This window comes from Halichoerus grypus, chromosome 9 (assembly GCF_964656455.1).
Source record: "Halichoerus grypus chromosome 9, mHalGry1.hap1.1, whole genome shotgun sequence".
Taxonomy (NCBI): Eukaryota; Metazoa; Chordata; class Mammalia; order Carnivora; family Phocidae; genus Halichoerus; species Halichoerus grypus.
The window spans coordinates 107,096,219-107,117,607 of record NC_135720.1 but is presented as its reverse complement, the minus strand read 5'-3'; the positions used below and the strand labels follow the sequence as shown (position 1 = coordinate 107,117,607).

Here is a 21,389-nt window from a genome sequence, read left to right as displayed (position 1 = left end):
GAGACTGGGGCTCCCTGAGGGCAGGGCTGTGTCTCCCCCCTCAGACTGGGGCTCCCTGAGGGCAGGGCTGTGTCTCCCCCCTCAGACTGGGGCTCCCTGAGGGCAGGGCTGTGTCTCCCCCCTCAGACTGGGGCTCCCTGAGGGCAGGCCTGTGTCTACCCGCTCAGACTGGGGCTCCCTGAGGACAGAGCTGTGTCTCCCCCCTCAGACTGGGGCTCCCTGAGGGCAGGGCTGTGTCTCCCCTCAGACCGGGGGTCCCTGAGGACAGAGCTGTGTCTACCCGCTCAGACTGGGATCCCTGAGGGCAGGGCTGTGTCTCCCCCCTCAGACTGGGGCTCCCTGAGGACAGAGCTGTGTCTCCCCTCGGACTGGGAGGGACTCTAACAACGGCACCCTGCCTCTGCCATTAGACTAGGCGTCCCAGGAGCATAGCACCTGGCACCAGCTCTGCTCATGGCAGCCACTTACCTCCCTCTCGGGGTTGGAGCCAATGTGCAGCATGGCCATGGGGCTGTTGGGAGCACTGTTGCCAGCTGAGGAGGACATCACATGTCCAGCCCGCACCCCTGGGGAGGCAGCCGGCAGGGGCTTCGGGGAGCCCTGGGCAGGGCTGATGTGGGCGGCAAACTTGTTCCCGTAGGTCTCGGACAGGTACTCCCTCACCTTCTGGTCCCGGGACTGCTGCAGGTGGTAGGAGGTGGGGTTCTCCAGGTAGGACTGCACCTGGGGGTGGGGGGGAGAAGGCGAGGGTTCTAGGGGTCCCGGAGCCAGGGGGGGAGGGGACAAGGCCCTGCCTTCGGGACGGGCCCTACCTTCAGGACCTCCCCGGGCACAGGTGGCGGAGACTGGAAGTGGACGGGGGTGTTGATGGCCGGCGTGGGCGGCCCGCCCAGCTGCTGCTGCACGTAGTGCACGACGGCCCGCTGCTGCATGCGTTCCCTCTGCTCCTCCTGCTGCGCCTGCTCCCGCATGAGCTGCATGCGCAGCCCGATGCGCGACGCCATGGCGGCCACGGGCACCGGCTCCCTGCGGGCGGGGGGCAGCTCTGGGAGGCGCGGCCCGCTTCAGAGCCCCGGCTCTTGGACACCTGCAGCCATTGTACAGGAGAAGACACTGAGGCCCAGAGGGGACAAGGGGTTTGGTCACCGACAAGAGGGTGACGGAGCTGAGACCTGACCCCGAGTGTCCCGCTTCCTGGGCCAGAAACGGAGACCCTCTCTTCTTTGCTCATTGCAGCCGATCGGCCCCAGAAGGTTGGAGTCACTCTTGACTCCCCTCTTTCCATCAGGCCACATGGTGATCCTGGCAGCTGTGACCCCAAGAACATCCCCTTTGCCACCACCTCCCCGCCCGCGATGTGGGCCCGGCCTGGAGCGGGCCTTATCTGGCTTCCTGAGGGAGCCTCCTAATGTTCAGACTCCCTCCTTTCTTGCCCTTCAACATTCTACTCGTAACTCAGTAATCACAGGGATCCTGTTAAACCTTTTAAGTCAGATCCTGTCCCTCCCTCTGCCCAGAACTATCAATGGCTCCCATGTCGCTTGGAGTAAAAGCCGAAGTCCTTACCCTCAAAGGCCCTCTTGTGATCCGTCCCCACCTCACGGTCCCCTCTGACCCCATCCCCCCCTGCTTTCTCCCTTGTTCCACCTGCTCCAGCCACACCCACCAGCCTCTTTACAATCCCTCAAACACACAGCAGGCACGCTCCCACCTCAGGGCCTTTGCGCTTGCTTTCCCCTCAGTCTGGGATGCCCCTCCCCCAGATACCACTCATTCCTTCACCTCTTCAAAGGCTCAAAAGTCCCATTCTTACAGAGACCTTCCATGACTAACCTATTCAAACTTGCAAAATTCCTACCTGCCCCCCCACCCGCAACACTCCCTATGCCCCTTCCTTCTTTGTGTTTCTCCATAACACTTATCACCATCTTAACCATTATGCATTTTTGCTTAGTTATTTCATTCACTGTCTATCTCTTTCTCACTAGGAATGCAAACTCCCCTCAGGGGAAGCATTTTGTCTGTCTTGTTCGCTGCTGTGCTTTCAGCCTTTAGCCCAGGGCCTGGGACACGGTAGACATACGGCGACTGTGTGCAGGGAATGACCCCTATTTATGAATCAGGCACTGGCCAAACAGCAGCAAGCTAACTATAGTCCCTGAGTTCGTGGAGTCTAAGGTCCAGTGAATGGAAAAGCAAGTCCACAGGCCATTACAAGCCTGTGCAAAGGGACGCTTTAGGGCACCTGGGCCTGCAAGGGTCCAGGGAGGGCTCCCACCACCCAGGATGTCAGCCCTGATCATGGAGGGGTCTCAGTGGGATGGGGGACTGAGGCCCCCAGGCCTAGTCTGGAAAGGGGGAGGAAAAGACAGACTGAGCCCAGCTGCAGGCCCTAGCTCACTGAGGGACCCTGGCACATCGCTTCCCTTGGAGGCTCTGTCTCCCTAGGCACAAAATGGAACAGTTGGACTAGGTGATTTCTAAGGTCCCTCCCAGCTAAGAGACTCCCTGAGAGGTACAGAGCCCCCAGGCGTTCCCCAACTCCATAAAGGTTCCAGCAGAGGGTCCCATCTCGGGGATATTGCAAGAGGCCATATGGCTTTGTGGTTGAGCAAGCATTATCAAACAGGGCAGACAAGGGCTTAAATCCCAGCTCTGCCACATCTTGGCTGTGTGACCTTGGGCAAGTCACTTCATCTCTCTGAGCTTCAGCTTCCTCATCTGTAAACAAGTTCTCCGTCAGAAGCTTGGTGAACATGTTAAGTGGAAAGATGGTGTCTTGCACAGCGCACGGCACTTGGTAGGCTGAGTGGGGGAGTAAAGGATAAACACAGGACTGAGAGGGTCAGCTGTAGTAGAGACCAGAGGCCAGAGCTGTGCCCCAGGGATCCGAAGAATGAGACCCAGACCTCTGGCGGGGGCGGGTAGCAAAGGAAAGCCGCGTCGCCTAATGCCAGACATCAGACTGTCACTAAGTACCTCGTGGAAGGTCCTGGCAAATACTCAGTGAAAATCACTGGATCATGGAGATAGTAATAATTTGCATCTATTTGAGCATTTACTCTGTGCTGGGCGCTGTTCCAGGCACTTTAACCTCAAATAGCCCCATGAGGTAGTTCTGGTTATTATCCTCCTTTTACAGATAAGGAGAAACAGAGGCACAGGGAAGTTAAGTATCTGGGGACAGAGACAGAGCTGGGACCCAGTCCAGCGTGGCTCCCCAGCCCACTGGGGCAGGGCATAGGCGGGGGGGGGGGGGGTCTCCACACAGAGCTGGGAGGGAGCTTGTCCCGGGCTGCATGTCTGGTTGGCTCAGGACCACAAATGGAGCCCAAGCCACCGGACCCCGACCCAGGGCTCCCTCCACCACCACAGCTGCTTCCTTGCAAAGGAGGTCCGCACCATCCACCTCGGAGCTTTGAGTACTCAATGACCCTTACTCACCTTCCCTCCTCCCTTCTCTGCCCCCAGGCCAGGAATTAGTGAATCAGCCCCAAGGGTCTCTCTGCCCAGCTCCCAACAGGACAGACCCCCAAGGAGAAAGGAGCAGACAGCCCCTCCTTCTCCCCCTTTCTCTGTCCTGCAGCTGGGACACAGCTGCAGCCTCTACCCCTTTCCTATGCTCCTACAGAGGGGTAGCCTGTCTTCACCAGCCACCCCCGCCCCGCAGCCCTGCAGACCTCGTGGGCTCTGAGCCCAGCCCAGCCCACTGCCCTGCATGCTCGCACCCCTCGGGAACAATCTGACTTCAGTTGGTCCCTGCTGGGGGGGTGGTGGCACAGGGCCTGGCAGTGCCAGCCGGCACGGGGAGGACTGGGGGAGAAGGAGCCCCTTGTTGCTCTGACAAAGGGCTGGGTGCCCGTCCCCGGCTGAGCTAGAGCTGGCTCTGCCCCGGGAGAACCTGGGCTGCGTCCTGCTCAGCCTCTCGCTCTGCTCATTGGTAAAATACCAGTGGCAGTCCCTGCCCGACCAACGCCATCCAGATCTCTGCGAGCCTCCGGGAAGAGAGGGTATCAGAGAACTGTGACCGGCGAGCTAGCTGTGCACTGGAAGGTGCTGGGAGCCTTAGCCTGTCCGCCGTCTTCTGACAGAGGGTGGCCCAGGGGCACAGCAGAGGGAGGCTTCCCCGCTCCCCCCATTGTGAAAGCTGTCACCCCAGTCACAGAGCTGCTTCCTCCCTCCGCAGCCCAGCCTCCTCCCCTGGCCCTGCCAGGAATGAGTACAGGGTTAAGGAAGGGACTTGAGGGGATCTGGGGGCAGATGGGGTGGCCCAGGAGAGACCATTCCCTGCCCAGCCCTCAAGCACACCTGCTCACTCTCAACACCTGTGGGACCATTCCCAGCCTCCCCCGGCACCTATTCTGGGCAGGAAGAACTAGGAGGAGGGATGCAGGAGAACCAAAATGACCCCCGAACCCTCCCCCGCACCTGACCTCCAGACCTACCCGGCCTGGGAAGGGCCCACCATTCACGCATTCGGTAATACCCGAAGCCTTGAGTGCCCACTGTGTGCAGACACCAGGGCTAGGTGTTTCCCTGGAGAACCTTCTCCCCTGGCCCCACCCCCAGGTAACACCCTCCTGAGGGGACTATGGGGTCTAATGCCCCAGAGAAGTCCTGCCTCTCCCCAGTCCGCTAGAAAAGTTCTAGAGGTAGCAGGGACTGAAGTTTCAGCCAAGACCACGAGAGCCGCCCCTCGCTGCACCCCCCAGAATCCACCAGCCATCCCCTCCTCCCTCGCCCTGCTGTTCACTCAGAACCTCCCACCTGACTACCCCTGCCCTAAGCTGCGTCTGGGTTCCAGCTTGTTGTGGCCAAAATGAGCTTCCCAATCCAGCAGATGCAGCTGAAGCCCTTCCCCACCTCCATCTGCCACTGCGCCCATACTGGCTGGGTGACTTTGGGAAAGCCACTTAACCTCTCTGTGCCTTGGTTTTCTCTTTGGTCAAATGGAGCCAATAAGGGCACCTGCCTCTTGGGTTGTTGTGAGGATTCAAGGAAACACGGTGGGTGTGTGGGACTCCCTAGCATGCCCTTAGGCATCCACTAACAGACAGATGCTGGGCTTGCCTCCAAAGCCATGCACATCTCTGGTCAAGGCCAGGCTGGTTTCAGCCTGTGTGGGGGCCTCTCTCATCAGACATTTACACATCAGTATGAACTGGCTCCGAAGCTTTCCTAAGGGAAGATGTCTACAGGGGGAGGGGGAAGACTGGGAGAAATCACTGGCCTCCGCGAGGGACAGGCAAGGAGAGAGAGGATCCCAGAACAGAAAAGCCTCAGCTAGAAAGACCTCAAAGATTGAGCATTGAGTGGAAAAAGAAAATTACGAATAAAATGTAGAGCCTGAGCCCATTTAGACAGAACATGGGTAAACATGTAGAACAGACTAGGAGGATCAGAAGGTTTCTTGAATGCTTGCCCTGGGGCAGGGCTGGTCTATGTGCTTTCACATATTAACTCATCCATTCTTCACAACAACCCGATGAGGTGACCACTATTATTGCCTCCAGTTTTCAGGGGGGAAACTGAGGCACAGAGAGGTGAAATAACTTGCCCAAGGTTGCACAGCAGATGAGTAGGAGAATGGACACTTAAACCAGGCTGCCTGGTTCACAGCCCCCACTCTCAAGCTTCTATTCTGGGCTCCCCCAATACCCCCAGCTGTTCAGAGTGGTTACCTGTGGGCTGGGGAGTGGTAAACAGGGTTCTTAGAGTTTCTCATTCTTACTTTTTTTTTAAAGATTTATTTATTTGAGAGAGAGAGCCCACGAGCGCACACGGCAGCAAGAGGCAGAGGGAGAGGGAGAGAGAGAATTCCAAGCAGACTCTGCGCCAAGCGCACTGAGCCCGAGACAGGGCTCGATCTCACGACCCTGAGATCATGACCTGAGCCAAAACCAAGAGTCAGACATTTAACTGACTGTGCCGCCCAGGCGCCCCCTGTGATTCTTTTCATTCAAGGGGAAAAGAAAGCAGGGCAGTTTCCAGGGGGCTGTGAGGGCCCCACCTGCTTCCAGTCATATCCAAAGGTGGGGTTCCTTCAGTTCCACCCAGAGTCTGGCCCAAGCCCTGCCCTCCTCAGTGTGACGGTTGTTAAGCCAGCCGAGGACCCTGGGTGGGGACACTGAGTGGCCACCAGAGGGTCAGAAGTCACATGCCAATTGGAGCTGGAGGGCCAGGACCCAGGTCCAACTCCGTTTCCACTACAGCCCCAGACATGAGCCTTCAGAGGGAGCACAATCATGCAGTGCTCCTCAAATTGCTCTAAGTGGAGCCAGGACCCCTCAATTAATTGTGGGGCCTGAACTTCTCTGGAGAGTCTTCTGCCTTCCAGGTGATCCTTTAAAACTTGGAACAGGAAGAGGCGCCCAGGTGGCTCAGTCAGTTAAGCATCTGACTCTTGATTCCCGCTCAGGTCATGATCTCGAGGTCACGGGATTTAGCCCCAATGGGGGGCTCCACGCTCAGCGCAGAGTCCGCTTGAGATTCTCTCTCCCTCACCTTCTGCCCCTCTCCAACTCGTGTGAGTATGCGTGCACATGCTCTCTCTCTCTCTCTCTCTCTCTCTCCCTCGAAATAAATAAATAAAATCTTTAAAAATAAATAAAAATGAGACTTGGAGCAGGAAGCAGACTTCCCATGACTCAGCAACTCCATTCCTAAGTGGATGCCCAACAAAGAAGCGTCCACGGCTCCCCAGAGGACACACTTAGAACATTCCCAGCAGCCCTACGGATAGCGCCCAAGCCAGAAAACACCAGACGTCCATCAACAGGGAAATGGAGAAGGACGTTGTGGTACACGCACACCTGGACTGCGACTCCACAGGGAGGGAGAGCCCACTAGCGCTACGCACAACACACACGCCTCTCGCAGACAACGCTCAACGAAAGAAGCCACAAAAACGCACCCACCACCATCAATGTCTCTACCATTCAACCAGCAAAACGAATCTCCGGTGAGAGATCAGGATCCCCTGGGGGGAGTGCCAGTGGGGGCACTAGGAGTGTTCTGTGATTTGACACGGAAGGTCAAGTTTGTGAAAATGCAGGCGGTGGCTCACAAATGTGTACACTTTTCTGCATGTGTGTTTATACTACCATTAAAATTTACATAAGAATGAGGGCAGACCTTATAATTTAAAAGAAGAATGGAACAAATGGCCCTCAGCTCTGCCCAAGTGTGGCTCCAGGGACTTTAAAATGCCCTCAGCACCACACGACCTCAACACAACGGGGCCGAGGGTAGGGGCAGCCTCTCCGGAAAAGCGATCCGGCCATATGGTTCAAACCTCCGAAAGTAGCCACCAGCCCGACGAGGTGATCCCACACACAAAGGCTTTTCTGCATCACGATGCCCACCATATTATATAGAGAAAAATGAGAAATAATCTCAATGTCCCACAGTACGATGGTTAAATAAATTATGCTGTATTCCTCCCGATGGAATGTTATGTTTCCAGTTGGTAAGCCGGGGGTAGATATGTCAAGTGACAAAAAGTAGAAGGCAAAATTGTACATAAGATCTGATCATCACCACGTGCAACTATATGTAGAAAACCCTTTGGGGAAGAAATATATGAAAATATCAAACTTCTTTTGATGATGCAATCAATCATGAATTTTTTTTTTAATTTTTACTTTCTGGAACGTTACTGTTTTTTTTATCATGCACATGTACATGTTTCTAATCAGAAAACAGTATTTTATACTAACAATTAACACCGATGGTGTACTTACTATGTGCGAGGTGTGCTTGAAGCACCTCACTGGAATATCACAGTTACTTCCAACACTGTTCACTCCTTTACAGATGAGGAAAAAGGCACAGAGAGGTGGTCACTTGCCAAAGGTCACAGAGCTAATGAGTGGTAAGGCCGGCCCCTGGGGTTGAGAGTTAGGCCCCTCCATCCTGCATTTGGGGCAGGAGTGCCCACATTGTATTTTAGGGATTCCCACTGAAGAAACCCCCTACCATCAAAGGGTTTCAGTCGCCCGATCTCTTTCAGCCAGCCCAGGGGCCCAGTGGGTGCCTGGGACGATGGAATGGTCTAGAATCCCCAAATGCAAGCAGAAAAAACTCTGCCTTTCCTCAAAGGGCAGAGATAATTTCCTGAATTCCCAGAAAAACACATGTCTCGTGGCTGAAACAACAAAGGGTACCAGCCCAGCCGCCGGGATGCCTGTTTAAGCCATTTACTACATTCTGTGTCTCTGTGGTTGGAAGAAGTTTCCTTCTGATCCAGGCTCTTACAAACTACCAGTTGTGCGGGAGCCTGCCCAGTGGTGTTGGAGGGGAAATCAAATCAACCACTAAAGGAAGGCCTCCTGAACAGGTCCTGAGGCTCCCGGAGGCCGGGGGAAGGACCCCGTGACCCCCTGTGTAAGCTTCCAGCCTTGGGAAGGGAAAAGAGGGGAAGATTCCAGGACCTGGTTTGTTTTGTCTTCTCTGAACTCCCTCTGGCAGAGGCAAAGGAAGGCCTGATGAACTAAGAAACAGAACAAAAATGTGCATACAATCCCCATGCTGTAGGCCGCGGCCATTTGAAATTGCCAAGGTGGTCACGGTCCCTGCAGGGCCTGGGGGAGGGGGGGCATCCACTGGCCCAGTCCCAAAGAGAGCTGGGGAGGGGGTGGGGGGAGGATAAGATTCCCAGGAGCCTGACTCAATGTCTCAGCCTAGCCTCAGTCTTTCCATTAGTCAAGTGGGGCTTAGCAGCTGGGGCTACCTCTCCCAGAATGGTTGTGACCTAAGTTGGGATGCTAGGTATGGGATCCTCTGCAAGGATGTAAATGTGGGCAGGGGAGAGATGTCACCACTTTGTCACTGTTTACTGTCCCCTTTGTCCATGCCCACCTAGGGCATCCCTGGACCAGTCTCCTCTTACTGTTCCTCTCAAGTTTCTTTTGAGAAATGGTCCCCCCACCACCCCCTGCCCCACACACACACACACCGTATGAAGACCCCAGGCTGGGGCAGAGCAGCCTAGCAGCAACCCCAGCTTGTCTCTCCTTATGGGACAGGGCAGGAAGGCCTCTGGCCAGCTTTTCCCATTACTGGGCACCCTCTCTGTTTCCTTTCCAAAAGCCTTCCGTTTGTATAAGACTTCCATTTCCAGAGCTTGTATATCACATGATTCACTGCAGTGCAATGGGAGAGGCATGTGGGTAATAGTGATCCTACCCCCGGGTTCTAAAGAGACCATGGGCAGGCAGGGTACTTAGCACAGTGCCTGGCACTCTGGAGATGCTTCATAATTCAGGTGGTTTGTTATCTGGTCCAGTGGTTCCCTGGAGGTCAAGAAAGGCAACAGTGGGGCCCTCTGGCTGCCTCCAAGATTGAAAAAGAGCAAACGGGGGCGCCTGGGTGGCTCAGTCGTTACTCGTCTGCCTTCAGCTCAGGTCATGATCCCAGGGTCCTGGGATCGAGTCCCACATTGGGCTCCCTGCTGAGCGGGAAGCCTGCTCCTCCCTCTCCCATTCCCCCTGCTTGTGTTCCCTCTCTCGCTGTATCTCTCTCTGTCAAAATAAGTAAATAAAATCTTTAAAAAAAAAAAAGAAAGAAAAGAAAAAGAGCAAACGGAAATCACACTCGCCCTTGCTAAGTGTGCACTGCACTGTTTGACTGGAAGGTATTTGGTACCAGGAGCAAGAATGGGGTCAGTGGTATGTGCTTTTTAACACTTTTATTTTATTTTTATTTTTTTATTTAATTTTATTTTTTTAATTCAATTAATTAACATATAATGTATTATTGGTTTCAGAAGTAGAGGTCAGTAATTAACATTTTTATTTTAATGTTTTGGCCTTTTCCCCTTTAACCGAGATATAATTTATCCCAGCAAAATGCACAGATTCAAAGTGCACAGCTCGGTGCATTCTTACAGGTGTGTACTCCTGTGTAATCACCACCCCGATCAAATCGGAGGGCGTTTTCATCACCCGGGGAACATTCCCTCCAGGACCCTCCCTTAGAGGGACTGTCCCGTCTCACCTCCATCCCCTGGTTGAGTGTCACCTGACCTTGGACAGACATAAAGGCTATCAAGTGGGACGTGGGCCTCTGTCTCTCTCATGCAATATAATCACTCGGCCAAGTGGGACCACTCTTGGCACAGGCTGAACAATCCCCTGTTTGTGATGAATAAAGACTGGGGAACAAACAGTGAATTCTAAGAGGAAACGAAAGCTCTAGAAGGGTGGTCTGCACAGAGCACATCAGTGGAAGCCCAGTGAAACTCAAACCCAGGGCGCACCCTACTCGGCACGCAGGGCACCTGCCTCGAGGGGACCTACCACAGGAGGCCTTGGTTGGGGGGGCGCTGCAGGGCTTGGGGGGGAGGAGTGAGGGGGGCCAGGGGCTCGCTTTTAAATCTCTGAACTCAGGCAGGAGGTGGGGAGGAGGGAAAGGAAGGGGAGGGGAGGCGAAGGGCAGCTACAGCAGCTCCTGGCCTGCTCAGTGGCCTCCAGTGCCTACAGCTTAGGCCCATCAGCCCCACGTCCCAGCTCACATCCCACAGGAAGGGGTGGGAGCTGACGCCTGCTGGCTGGCCCGCCTGCTGGCCCGGGGCAAGGCACAGCAATTGTGCGGCACATGGAGAGGCTTCAAAGGCAATCCCAGACCAGAGAGGCGCCTGTCCTGTCCCATAGGGACCAGCGGGAGCCTGGCATGAGGCCTGCCCCAGTAAGACTGCCACTGGGCTTTGGGGGCCAGGGGACATGTAGCTGAGGGAGAGCATGGAGAGAAGGAACTAGAAAGGTTTCTTCTTTCTTCCTAGTCTACCCTTGTGATATGCACAGACACAGACCCTCTGCCTGCCTGTCTGTCTCTCACACACACATTGCCATATCCTCACCCTGCCGCTCACGGGCAGCTGCCTTCCCCTCCCCCCTTGCTCCCTTGCCCCCACCTCCTGGACACCTGGTCCCCTTGAGCGTCCTGCCTGTGGCTACACTGCTTGTTTCTCCAGTTGTTTCCTGGCCACCTACCAGTCTCCCCAGGTACAAGGAAGCTTCCAGAGAAATCAGCTTTCTTCTGATCCTCTACCCCATCCCACCCATCAGAATTCCCAGAACGAGACGCAGGGATCGCTCGGCCCGGCACAAAAGCCTCGGATGCTTCCCAAGAACACAGCGGTATTAGAAGACCTGCATTTGGCTGTCCCCCTGCCCAGCTGTGACCTCAGGCAGGTCCTGTCCCTCTCTGGGCCTTGGAACCTGGTTGATAACGTGAGAGGGCAGGACGGGGTCCCTGGCAGGCCCCCTCCTGCTCTGTCCGGGTACGCTGAGCCTCTGGACGGCATGGATGTGGCCAAGGCCACGTGGCTGTGGAGCCAGCCTGCAGGCCGGGGACTGGTCCTCACCATCACTCCTGCTGCTGCCCAGCACGTGGGAACACCAGGGCTGTGGCGGCCTTGGGGACCCAGCTTTGGCTTTCCTTTCTCCTCAGGAGACTGCAATCCCACGCGCGCACACACACCCTAGTTCTTCGGCCCGGTGCTTGGGCCAGGAAGGCTCGGTGACCCTGGGTGGGAGAGGGTGCAGCCGCAGAGGCTTACGCAGCCAGCATGCGGAGTGCCTTCTGCTTCCACCTGACGTCTCACCCCCAACCCAGCCCCGGCACCTAAGCCCCCCTGCCCCAGCCCTCCCTGCCCTAGGCCCGGGGGCCACGGCACACCCAACCCACAAGCCCTGACGCCGGCGCCGGCTCCTGGGGGGCTTCCTCTCCAACCTTGCTGCCCCAGCCCCACACCGGCCTTTCTCGTCCCTGCCGTGGCTTGGCTCATACACCGCCAATGAACTACTGTTTGGCTTCCTTTTCAAGAGTTTAATCTGGGGGCGCCTGGGTGGCTCAGTTGGTTGGGCGACTGCCTTCGGCTCAGGTCATGATCCTGGAGTCCTGGGATCGAGTCCCGCATCGGGCTCCCTGCTCAGCCGGGAGTCTGCTTCTCCCTCTGACCCTGCCCCCTCTCATGCTCTCTCTATCTCATTCTCTCTCTCAAATAAATAAATTAAAAAAAAGAGTTTAATCTGCCTCTGAGGACTTGGAAAGCAATCTCTTTATAACCGAAGTATCCAGGTTTTGCTAAAGGAAAGAAGACATTGCAGAGGCGAGGGGAAAGGAAGGAAGGAGAACACCTATGAGCATGAGCGTGACGACCACATTGCGCGTACAGAGGGCGGCCTCCAGTCTCCCGGGTACAAACCAACAGGCGTTCATTATTACCTGTACTGAGCGCGTACTCCGCACCAGGCACAGTTCTGAGTTGGTAGATATTACTGATTTCACCCTCAAAGCAAGCCCACCCACTTGTGAGGAAGCAGTAGTATACCCTCCCATTTCAGAGAAGGAACAATTGAGGCGCAGAAGAGGTTGACGCTTTGCCTGAGGTCACACAGCTGGTAGGCATGGGGCGTCCGGTCAGGAGTCCGCACACCCGACCTCCCCCAGCCCAGGCTCGTGAACGCAGGGAGCAGGGCAATGGGGTAGGTGCCTGAGAGGGGAGTCTGTCTGGAAAGGGGCCTGAAGAGGCAAGTGATAGCAAGCCCATTCGTGGAGGGGCCCCGGGGTAGGCAGGCGGGGCAGGATGCCAGCCTCACTCAGCTTTTGTCCTTCCAGCACTATTTCCCCTTCAGCCCCTGCTTCCCCTCAGCCTCCCAGGGCTGCCCCCCTACAGCTTCCTGACCACTGTGTGCCATGCCCTCACCCAGCCCCCCAGGCTGCAGCTCTCTGAGCTCTCTGGAAGACAGTTGGGCTTTAGTGGAATGCTCATACGCTCATAGGCTCTGGACATGGACGGACAGACTAGAGTTCAAGTCTGGCTTTGCCACTTACCAGCTGTGTGACCCGGGACAGGACCTTAGTCTCTCAGAGCCTCAGTTTCCCCATCTGTAAAACAGGATGGTGATAATGCCACTTCCCTCAGAGCAGGTGAAGGGATCAAGGAGCATGAGATGCTCCTGGCACCTAGGGGGTGGCCCGTGAGTGTCAGCTCCCTGGCTGGGTGAGTAGCGTCAGTCTGGCTGGAGTTTAGATGGCTCAGGGCCTTTTAAGTCCTCACCACTCAAAGCAGGATCCCCAGGCCTCACATCCCCTGGGAGCTGGTTAGAAATGCAAGCTCTCAGGACAACCCAGACCTACTGAGTCAGAACCTGCATCTTAACATAGCATTCCAGGAGATTTGTGGGTGCATTAAAGTCACTTGCAGCCTTCTGGGGGCTTGGTCACCTGCTTCCAAGCATGAAAATGGGTGAGGGGTGGAAAAAGACAGTGGGGAGGTGCAGGCTCCTGGTGGGGAGAAACACCTGAAGGGACAGCATGGCTCTCCCCTGAACAAACAGCCCTGATTCTCAGGCCCAGAGACCAACGCGGAGGCAGGAACACAGGGCTCCAGGCTGGCTCTGCACTCAGTGCTCGCCCGGTGCTGGGGCTCCGGCCTGTGCGGGAGGGGGAACGGTCCGGGTCTGTGGGGAAGCAGCCAGGAAACTCATCTGGTTACCGGTGGAAAAGCAATCCAGACAGGCTGCGGGAGACACGCCCACTCACACACCCTTGCACACACAGGCACGCTTACCGTCCCATTTACACGGCCCCAGAAGGACAGTGTGCACCCGCATGGGTGTGTTGTGTGGTCCACAGGAGGCGAGGGGCGTGCTGAAGCCCCCTGCAGCAGGCCTAGGAGACCACTCTTTCCTCCTTACTGCTTTACCCTTGCTCGCACCTGCCTAAGCCCCAAATCCATCTGAGCCATGAGAAACCCAAGTCCTGCTCATCTGAGGTCGACAAGGACCCACATTTTGATTGGTCACCTGCAACATGCCTGCTGACCCCCCCCCCAAGCATGAAACCTCCCACCCCAGATGGCTGGGGGAGTAAATAGCAGGGTGAAGCTTCTGATCTAAGGGTCCCCCCGGAGGCAGCAACACACCATGGAGGCTGTGCATCCAACACACCCATTTTGGACGTACACATTCACACAGAACAGGAGCCAAGACGACCCCCTCTCCAACCATGTCGCTTCCCGACGGGCAGGGACCGCTGTGCGCCCTACCCACAGATGGGGGCAGCTCTCACCTCTATACCTCCATGTCCGGTTCAGAAACACACACCCTACTGACCTCGTTCACCACCGCGATCTGGACTGCCAGGGGCCCTAGGCTCATGCGGGCTCCTAAGAAACCCTAAAGTGTGGGGCCAGAACCTCAAGCAGGCCTAGGATGCCCAAGAAAGAACCATAGATTAGGGGGTCAGTGGGGACTGCTGCAGATTATGTGATGTCATGGGTTCTGGAAAGGCCCTTGGCCCCAAAATATCTCCCCTCTGGGTCCGGAAACCCCTCCCACCCCTCTAAGAGTTCGCTGCTGGGAGAGGCTACCCCGTGAAGCCCCGGTAGCTCCCAGCTCTGGGGAGGCTGACAGTTGGCTCAAGGGTGGGGAAAGATAGGCGGGGGAGGGCGCAGGGGGGCAGCGGCACCAAAAGCCCACCATCATCTCCCTTGGGTGCCCTGCCTGCGGGCTTGGAACTCCCACTGGGAGGGGGCACTCTGTCCCCCAATGCCAGGAGGCTGGCTCCCTAAAAGCCAGCACCTCTCGGCCAGGGACGGGGTCCAGCAAGGGGAAGGACATGAAGCGCCCCCGCCCCACCCATGCCAGAGGAAATCAAGTCCCAACCTGACTGTCCTCTTGCGGAAGGCAAGTGCTGGTGGCCAGGAGGGGGTGGGAGCCCTGAGGCAAAAGAGGTGGGGGACAGGAGGGGAATTAACCAGGTTCCAAAATAGCACAGTTGGTTCTGCCTCGCTTCACCCTGTGCAATGTCTGGCAGCTTCTGCTTTCGGTCTGACTCACGCCTGGTGGGGGCAGGACAGGGCGGCCGGCAGCGCGGACAGAGGCTTCAGGATGGTGACAGGCTGTCCTCTGCTCACTACACATCGGCCCTCCTCCCCTGTGGGCCCCCCCCACCTGGCCTTCTGGGGACATCAGCAGCGGCACAAAATCAGGGGTTCCCTTGCCTGGGTCCTGTCCCAGCTCTCACCCACCCCAGGGCCTCCACAGTGCTGCCTGCTACCTCAGACCCCAAACTCAGCTTCGTTTCTGTCCTGCCCAGGTATGCTCCGGTGGGTACCTGGACCCCTTCTCCATCTGGGAAGCCAGAGAACTGGCCCGACAGCCAACCTCTCCCCCCGCAGGAGCAATGGCCTCCACGGCACGGCCCACGTATAGAGTGAGCAAGCGGCCTGCACGTGCCCTATCCCCGCTGCACGCACAGCTAGGACAGGAACACCACCAGTCTTACTCTCCAAACTCGCACAGCAGCTGGCCCACCTTTGGTTCCTGTTCTTAAACATAAGCAGCACTGTTCCCTCAACCGGGCAGAGAGAGGAACCAAGTGCCCTAGATTTTGTGCATGTTGGGCTGGGGGAGGAGCCCGTCACTCTGCTCTCCCCTTTCGTGATCTCCCACCCACCTGTGTCCTGCTGCCTCCCCCCCACCCCCCACAGAGGTGAGACGTGGGCAGCCATGTGTACCTGCCTCATACCTCCTCCCTGGACCAAAGTCGCTTCAGCTCCAACCTGAGCCACCAACAGAAAGCCTCATCATATAGCCCACCTCTTGGTCCCTCGTAAACCGTGTCCGTCCTCCTCCCAGCCCTCACACCAGCATGCCAGCCCCAAGAGCACAGCCACCCTTCTATCCAAGTGGGGCAGGTGCACAGTAGATGGAGGGAGAATATGTTCGAGGTCACGAGGTTGGCCCACATGGGCAGACAAACTCCTGCCGCCCACCCTGGCACACGCACCCTGACCCAACCTGGAGGGGAAAGGCTGTGGGCGGGGGCTGGAGACAGAAATCAAAGGGACGAGGATCTGGCCTGCCTGCCTGTGGCCTGATGCACCCATCGCCAGGCCCAGCACCTGCCCCGCCCTGCCCCCCACCTGCCCTCCCCGCACTCCCCCACCTAAGGCCTTACCTACACACCACTTCCCACTCTTAACTCTTCCCATGCCCTCAGCCCCATAAGGCTTGAGACTGCAGTGTGAGTCTGTGGGGTGGGAGCAGAAGTCAGCAGGGAGGAGGCCCTTCTCCAGGAAGCAGGCACCGGCCAGAGCCTTCACCAGGGACACAGAAGGATGCCCTTGAATAAAGCGACCCCCCCCCATTGCCCCGCGCATTGCATCCTGTTCCTCATAGAGACATGGAGGGAGGGCACTAGAAGACAACCACGTGGCAGCCATGGGGCTAGTGGCCCCAGGAGGGGAAGAGGCAGGGGCATTGAGAGAAAGGAAAAGGAAGTCAGCAAAACCGCTACAATCACAGTCTCAGGATGCTGGGGCTGGGAGGGGACTCCGGGCTCTGTGCTCCCCAGCACATCCGTCCCGCCCTCTTGGAGAGGATGCGGCACAGAGAAGTCCACTCACTTCGGCCGGGGACTGGAAATGGCTGCCGGCGTCCGGCACATGGGAAGGACCTCATGTGCGCTGGGGCCCTCTCCTCTGCTGTGAGCGCCTGGAGGGGTCCTAACAGCTTCCTCTTTTTATCCGCAGCCACGGGCACATAGTAGGAGCTCCTTAAGTCTCTGTTGAACACAATGAATGTGGCGTTGGTGACTGGCTCCCGGGGCGGGGGGACAGGGTCTGCCCGGGGCAGCTGGGAGGCACGGCTTTGTGGGCATGGAAAGAAGGGAGCTGGGGAGGCAGGGCTTGGCAAGACGCGTGCTCCAAGGGTCAGGCCGGACTACCGGGCCTGGGTTTGGAGAGCGCAGCTGAGGCTGTCAGGGCCCCAGCCTCACCCCTTCCAGCTGCCAGCACCTTCCCCCCGAGCCGTGTACAAGCCAAGTGAGCCAGCCGAGGCAGCCGAGGCAGCATCCCACCTTCCCCCAGCGGCCCTTAGCCGTGGGCCGACGGGAGCTAGGCAATAAGCACCCAGTTCCCCCCGCCCCAGCCCCCGTCCCTGGGTCACTCTAAAACAGGTTCCACGGGGGTCCCCAGTGAGCCTGAGCCTCAGGTGCCACAGTGGTCACCCGCTCCCGAGCACACATTGTCCTGGCTTCCTTTCCTTCCCCATCTCACTTAGCCTGTCCCACTGCCGGTCACCTCCCAGGTAAACTCCCTGCACTCACAGCCCTGTCTCAGCCAATGGGCCCTGACGAGGCAGTCAGGGCCTGAAACTGAGCAGCTAACTCTAGAGCTTAGAAAGAAAGGCCAGTAAAAGGGCCAGAGTTAGAAGGGGGCTGGCCATCCCGTGGAGAAGCTGCGGGGCGGGTGTGTACAAACCCAGTTGCTGGGGGAGACGGGGCAACGGTCAAGCACGTACCTAGAACTTTCCCACCCGTTAGAGGTAAGACCGCCCTCAGAAGAAGAGCGGACAAGATGGACAGAAGCAACAAGGACGAGCCAGGGTTGAACTTTATGTGGTGAAGAAGCCCCCATCCCAGCGGGGTGATGGCAACCATGAGGTTACTGATGGCAAATGCCCAGAGGACTAGAGACCAGGAGTGCCTCCCGACCCCAGGCTGCACTGAGGAGAGAACTCAAGAGCCCCGGCATTCTAGAACCTTAGCACGCCCATTCATTCCACAGCACGGCTGTTACGCTCCATGTGAAGGACTAGGCACTGAGGACACCACGGGCAGCCACTTGATTCCACACCAAGAACATACGTTTTAAAGCAGGTGGAGCTGAATATTCCAGATGCGTCGCTTACTGTCTGTGTGTCCTTCAGCAACTCACTTAACTTCCCAGGCTCTTACTATCCTCATGTGTAAAATGCAGAAAATGGCCATCCTGGAGAATTTCTGTAAGGATTCAATGTAAAGCACCTAATATAAGTGTTCAATAAATATTTGACGAATGGATGGATGCATGCATGCATGGATGGATATAACGGATGGATGCATACATGGATAGTAGATGGGTGTTTGAAAGGAGACAGAAAAGACACAAGAGTTGTCTGCAGTCTGATTCCCGTCTGGGTCCATATCCTTTCTACTAAATTTAATAACAAGAACATGAAAGCCCATCACTCTCTAATTTATCTGTTAGAGAAATCCATATCTCCATTTACCAGGCTGACAAAAGAAAAGTAAGATCCTCCTCAGGAGACTTAGCCACACTACTGGGGGCTTGGGGGCGGGTCATTCTCTGAAGGGTACAGGGAGAGCTATGTCAGAACAGGGGGCATCCTCCTGGCTCAGTCTTCATCACGCCAGGCCCCTGTGAGGTCCCGCCAGGCCCGTAGCCCCCTCTTCAAAGGCCCAATTCCAGGCAAGCCGGGTCAGGGGCTAGGGACAGGGAGGGGAAGCCAGACAGAGCAGGGCAGGGGGAGCAGGCCAGGATGGCAGGCAGAGGAAGCCAAGAACAGAGTATGGACGTGTGGGAGGGGGTGAGCAGGAATCGGACAGAAGGGGCTGAAGAGCAGAGAGAAGGGTTTATTGTCTCTGGAGAAACAGAGAAAGAAAACAGCCCTGAGAGAACAAGGGAGTGGAAACAAAATGGACTGTGCAACAAAGAAAAGTCGTTCCCTGCTCCGTCACCCCCAATGGCGCCCCACTGTCCACCAGACAAAGTTCGCCAAACTCCCTACCAGGCCTCAAGGCATCCAGAATGCCCTCCCCTACCCAGCCCCGGGCCGAGCTGAGGAGGCCTCCTCGCTCCTCCCCAACACCGTCTGGGCCTCCAGCTGCTCCCCCTGCCCCATCCCCCTTCCACAGAATGTCCAACCCCCACTGGTGTCCAGAAGCCCGTAGACGTGTCCACTCGGATGGAGATGTGTTGGCTGGTTGGCAGGAATGGCACAAATGGAGAAAGATGAGCCCCAGCGGAGTGGGGAGGAAGACAAGGCTCTGGGGCAGGGTGGGAAGGGAGCTGGCTTCAGTGTCCCCTTCCAGTTTCTCTCTCTTCCACCTGTCCCCATGGCCCAGCCATGGCCTTGCACAATCTGTGGTCACTGAAGAATGCCCAGTCCATTTTTAAGAGGGCTGAGGTGGCACCAAAGGAGGGGACCAGGCCCCATGCCCAGGACGACAGGGGACAAGGAGGGTGGGCTGAGAAAAGGGAGAAGTTTCAGCTCTGCCCAGCCCCAGGGGTGGGGCTTGTGGGGTAGAGGTGAGCCCAGAAAGTGAGAAATGGGACAGACCCCATAAGAGTGGTGTCTGGGCACCTGCCATCTTGCCCTGAGGGGCACGGGCATGAGGCAGAAGCGGGACCCCCCTCACAGCCTGGAGCCAGTCTGCCCCTCTGCAGGCTGCCTGGCCTCAGAGGTCCCTTCGGGCTGGGAAACCTGAGGAGATGGGGCAGCTCAGGACGGACTCTCAGAATAGAAGCAACTGGAAGCCTTGGCACCCTGCCTCCAGGGGCATCTAGATTGGGAAAGGGGGGCTTCCTCACCAGTCTGTGGAGCAGAGGAAAAGTGCGAGGGTCTAGGCCCCAGCCCTCACCACACCTCATCTCTACATTCCTGTGCCCTCGCAAGACGCACAGGAGATATACAATGCAGGTGGAGCAGGGAAACTGAGGCACAGAGCTGCCTTCCAGCTCTGGAGACCTGCTCTGCCCACTCAGCCCCCTACATCGTCCTTGAAAATTAACTACCACACTTTTCACAAGCACACGGAGATTCTAGACCCTAACGTTCCTGGGCCCCCTTCCACCCTGGGAACATATACTTTCTGGAAGTGGCCTGCCGCAGCCCCCAAAGTTGGGCTGTGAAAAGAAGAAGGCCCGCCTTTTTCTGAACCCTAAAGCGGGAGTAAGCGGTGCAGAGAGCCCAGACTCTGGCCCCAAGGCTGCCTGGGCTCAACCCCGAGCTCCACCACCTGGTAGCTGTGTGACCTTGGGCAAGTCACTGATGCCTCTCAATGCCACGGTTTCCCAACACGAACGGGGGGCTAATGCTCCCTGCTCTGGTACCTCACACTTGAGGACAGGAACAAATGTATTCGTCTGGTTCCTCAAGTAGCTGGATGGTCCCCGCCCCTCCACTCAGGACACGCTCACCACCCTGATCACTGGGCCTCCTGCCTCCCCACCAGGGGCTGCTGAGGAACTGAGGACCCACTGCTGTTGACAGAGCTGGTGCCAGCCCACGGCGGGCACAGAGCCCAGGCGTACAATGGGGCTGTGTGTACACCCAGCGTTGCCCGGGAGCAGAGCTGGGCAGGCCGGCATCTGGGGTCAGGCCAGGAATTCATTTCCCTGGAGAGGGCCTCCCCACCCCTCCCAGGCTGCACAGCCCCGCTGGGGGGTGGGTAGGGAGGCAGGCACCACCCACTCCCTCAATGAGCCCAGGCAGTGGAATGGGGACATGCTCAGTGCCGGGCACTGGGGAATTAGGGAGTCCTGGATCCAGCTGCCCCACTGGGCTGCTCACTTGTGAGGCATTTCGGACCCGTTATATAATGTGGGACTGTGACCTCCGCTGTGGGCAAAGGGAGGTAGTCTACAGGGCCAGGAGGAGGTACAAGAAAAGTCTGCTGAGACCCTCTCCCCAGAAAGAGAGCCTCAATCCCAACCCCCGACCCGCCCCCCCCCCCATCTTGCTGGGGCCCTGGGCTCAGCACCAAGGCCCCGGGTAACCCAGGGGAGAGAAGCCGGCTCACTCCCCAGGGGAATGAGTCACCAGCAGGCTGAAGCTGAGACAGCAGGGATCGTGGGCAGGTGGAGCCTCTCCTCTCCCCTCCCTGGCAGGTCTTCTCAAGCTGGAAAACCACTGGGCTGGTACGGGGTAATGACCACAGCATCCCAGCCGGGGCCCCTGCAGGCTACTTCCTCTGGCTTAGGGGATTACCTAGTGCCTGGAATTGAGGCCTAGATGCCCTCCTGGTCCCCACACTGACTCCTGTAGCTGCAGGGTACAGATAACTCGTGAAACCCCTGAGAGGGGTGTCAGACTGCAGATCAAGGCGGTCCCCTCCCCCTGACGTGGGAGCAGGGGGAGCACAGGCCTCTGGCGGGTAGGTGCGGGGGCCAGGGGGGAAGGAAGGAAGCCAGGACACCCCATCCCTCAGGTCCTGGCCAAAATGCAGAGACCGAAGGGCTCCTTTGCGTGAAATCACTGTCCATTCTCCTCAGAGCCCTGGCAGCTCCAGGCAATAGGAGATAATCGCCCTTGCTCCCTCCTGCCTCCATTCACACACCACCCCCCCCACGCCCAGGCACGAAGGACACAAATATGTGCCCTATGGGCGGCCACCCACACTCCCAGTAGGTCACACACAGAAGTCGCGGTGGCAGCTGCAGCCCAGAGGACACAGTCAGATGCCCCCCTTCCTCTCACACCCACAGGCCACCACGTCCCCAGCCAAGCCCCAGCTCCAGCATATCATAGCCTGGGGGCCCCATTCAGAGCGCTGCGGCACCCCAGCTTTCAGCTCAGGAGAACTTGAGGGGGCTC

At 57.4% G+C, this 21,389-nt stretch overlaps 1 protein-coding gene across 6 annotated transcripts in view; it reads right to left on the bottom strand.

Moving 5' to 3' along the window:
- The window catches only part of TFEB (transcription factor EB), a 57,629-nt gene that overhangs the window by 6,010 nt on the left and 30,230 nt on the right, over nucleotides 1-21,389 (bottom strand). For 2 of the 6 annotated variants that reach the window (XM_078055340.1, XM_078055341.1), the window contains exons 2-4: nucleotides 16,418-16,575; nucleotides 813-1,087; nucleotides 469-723 (exon numbers count right to left, since the gene is read on the bottom strand). In XM_078055340.1, coding sequence (XP_077911466.1) covers nucleotides 469-723; nucleotides 813-1,004 — 447 coding nt within the window. In that variant the 5' untranslated portion in view covers nucleotides 1,005-1,087; nucleotides 16,418-16,575. Of the gene's footprint in view, nucleotides 1-468; nucleotides 724-812; nucleotides 1,088-12,837; nucleotides 12,892-16,417; nucleotides 16,576-21,389 lie in introns of all 6 variants that reach the window. The other 4 variants (XM_078055342.1, XM_078055343.1, XM_036101980.2 and 1 more) reach the window with 2 other exon arrangements.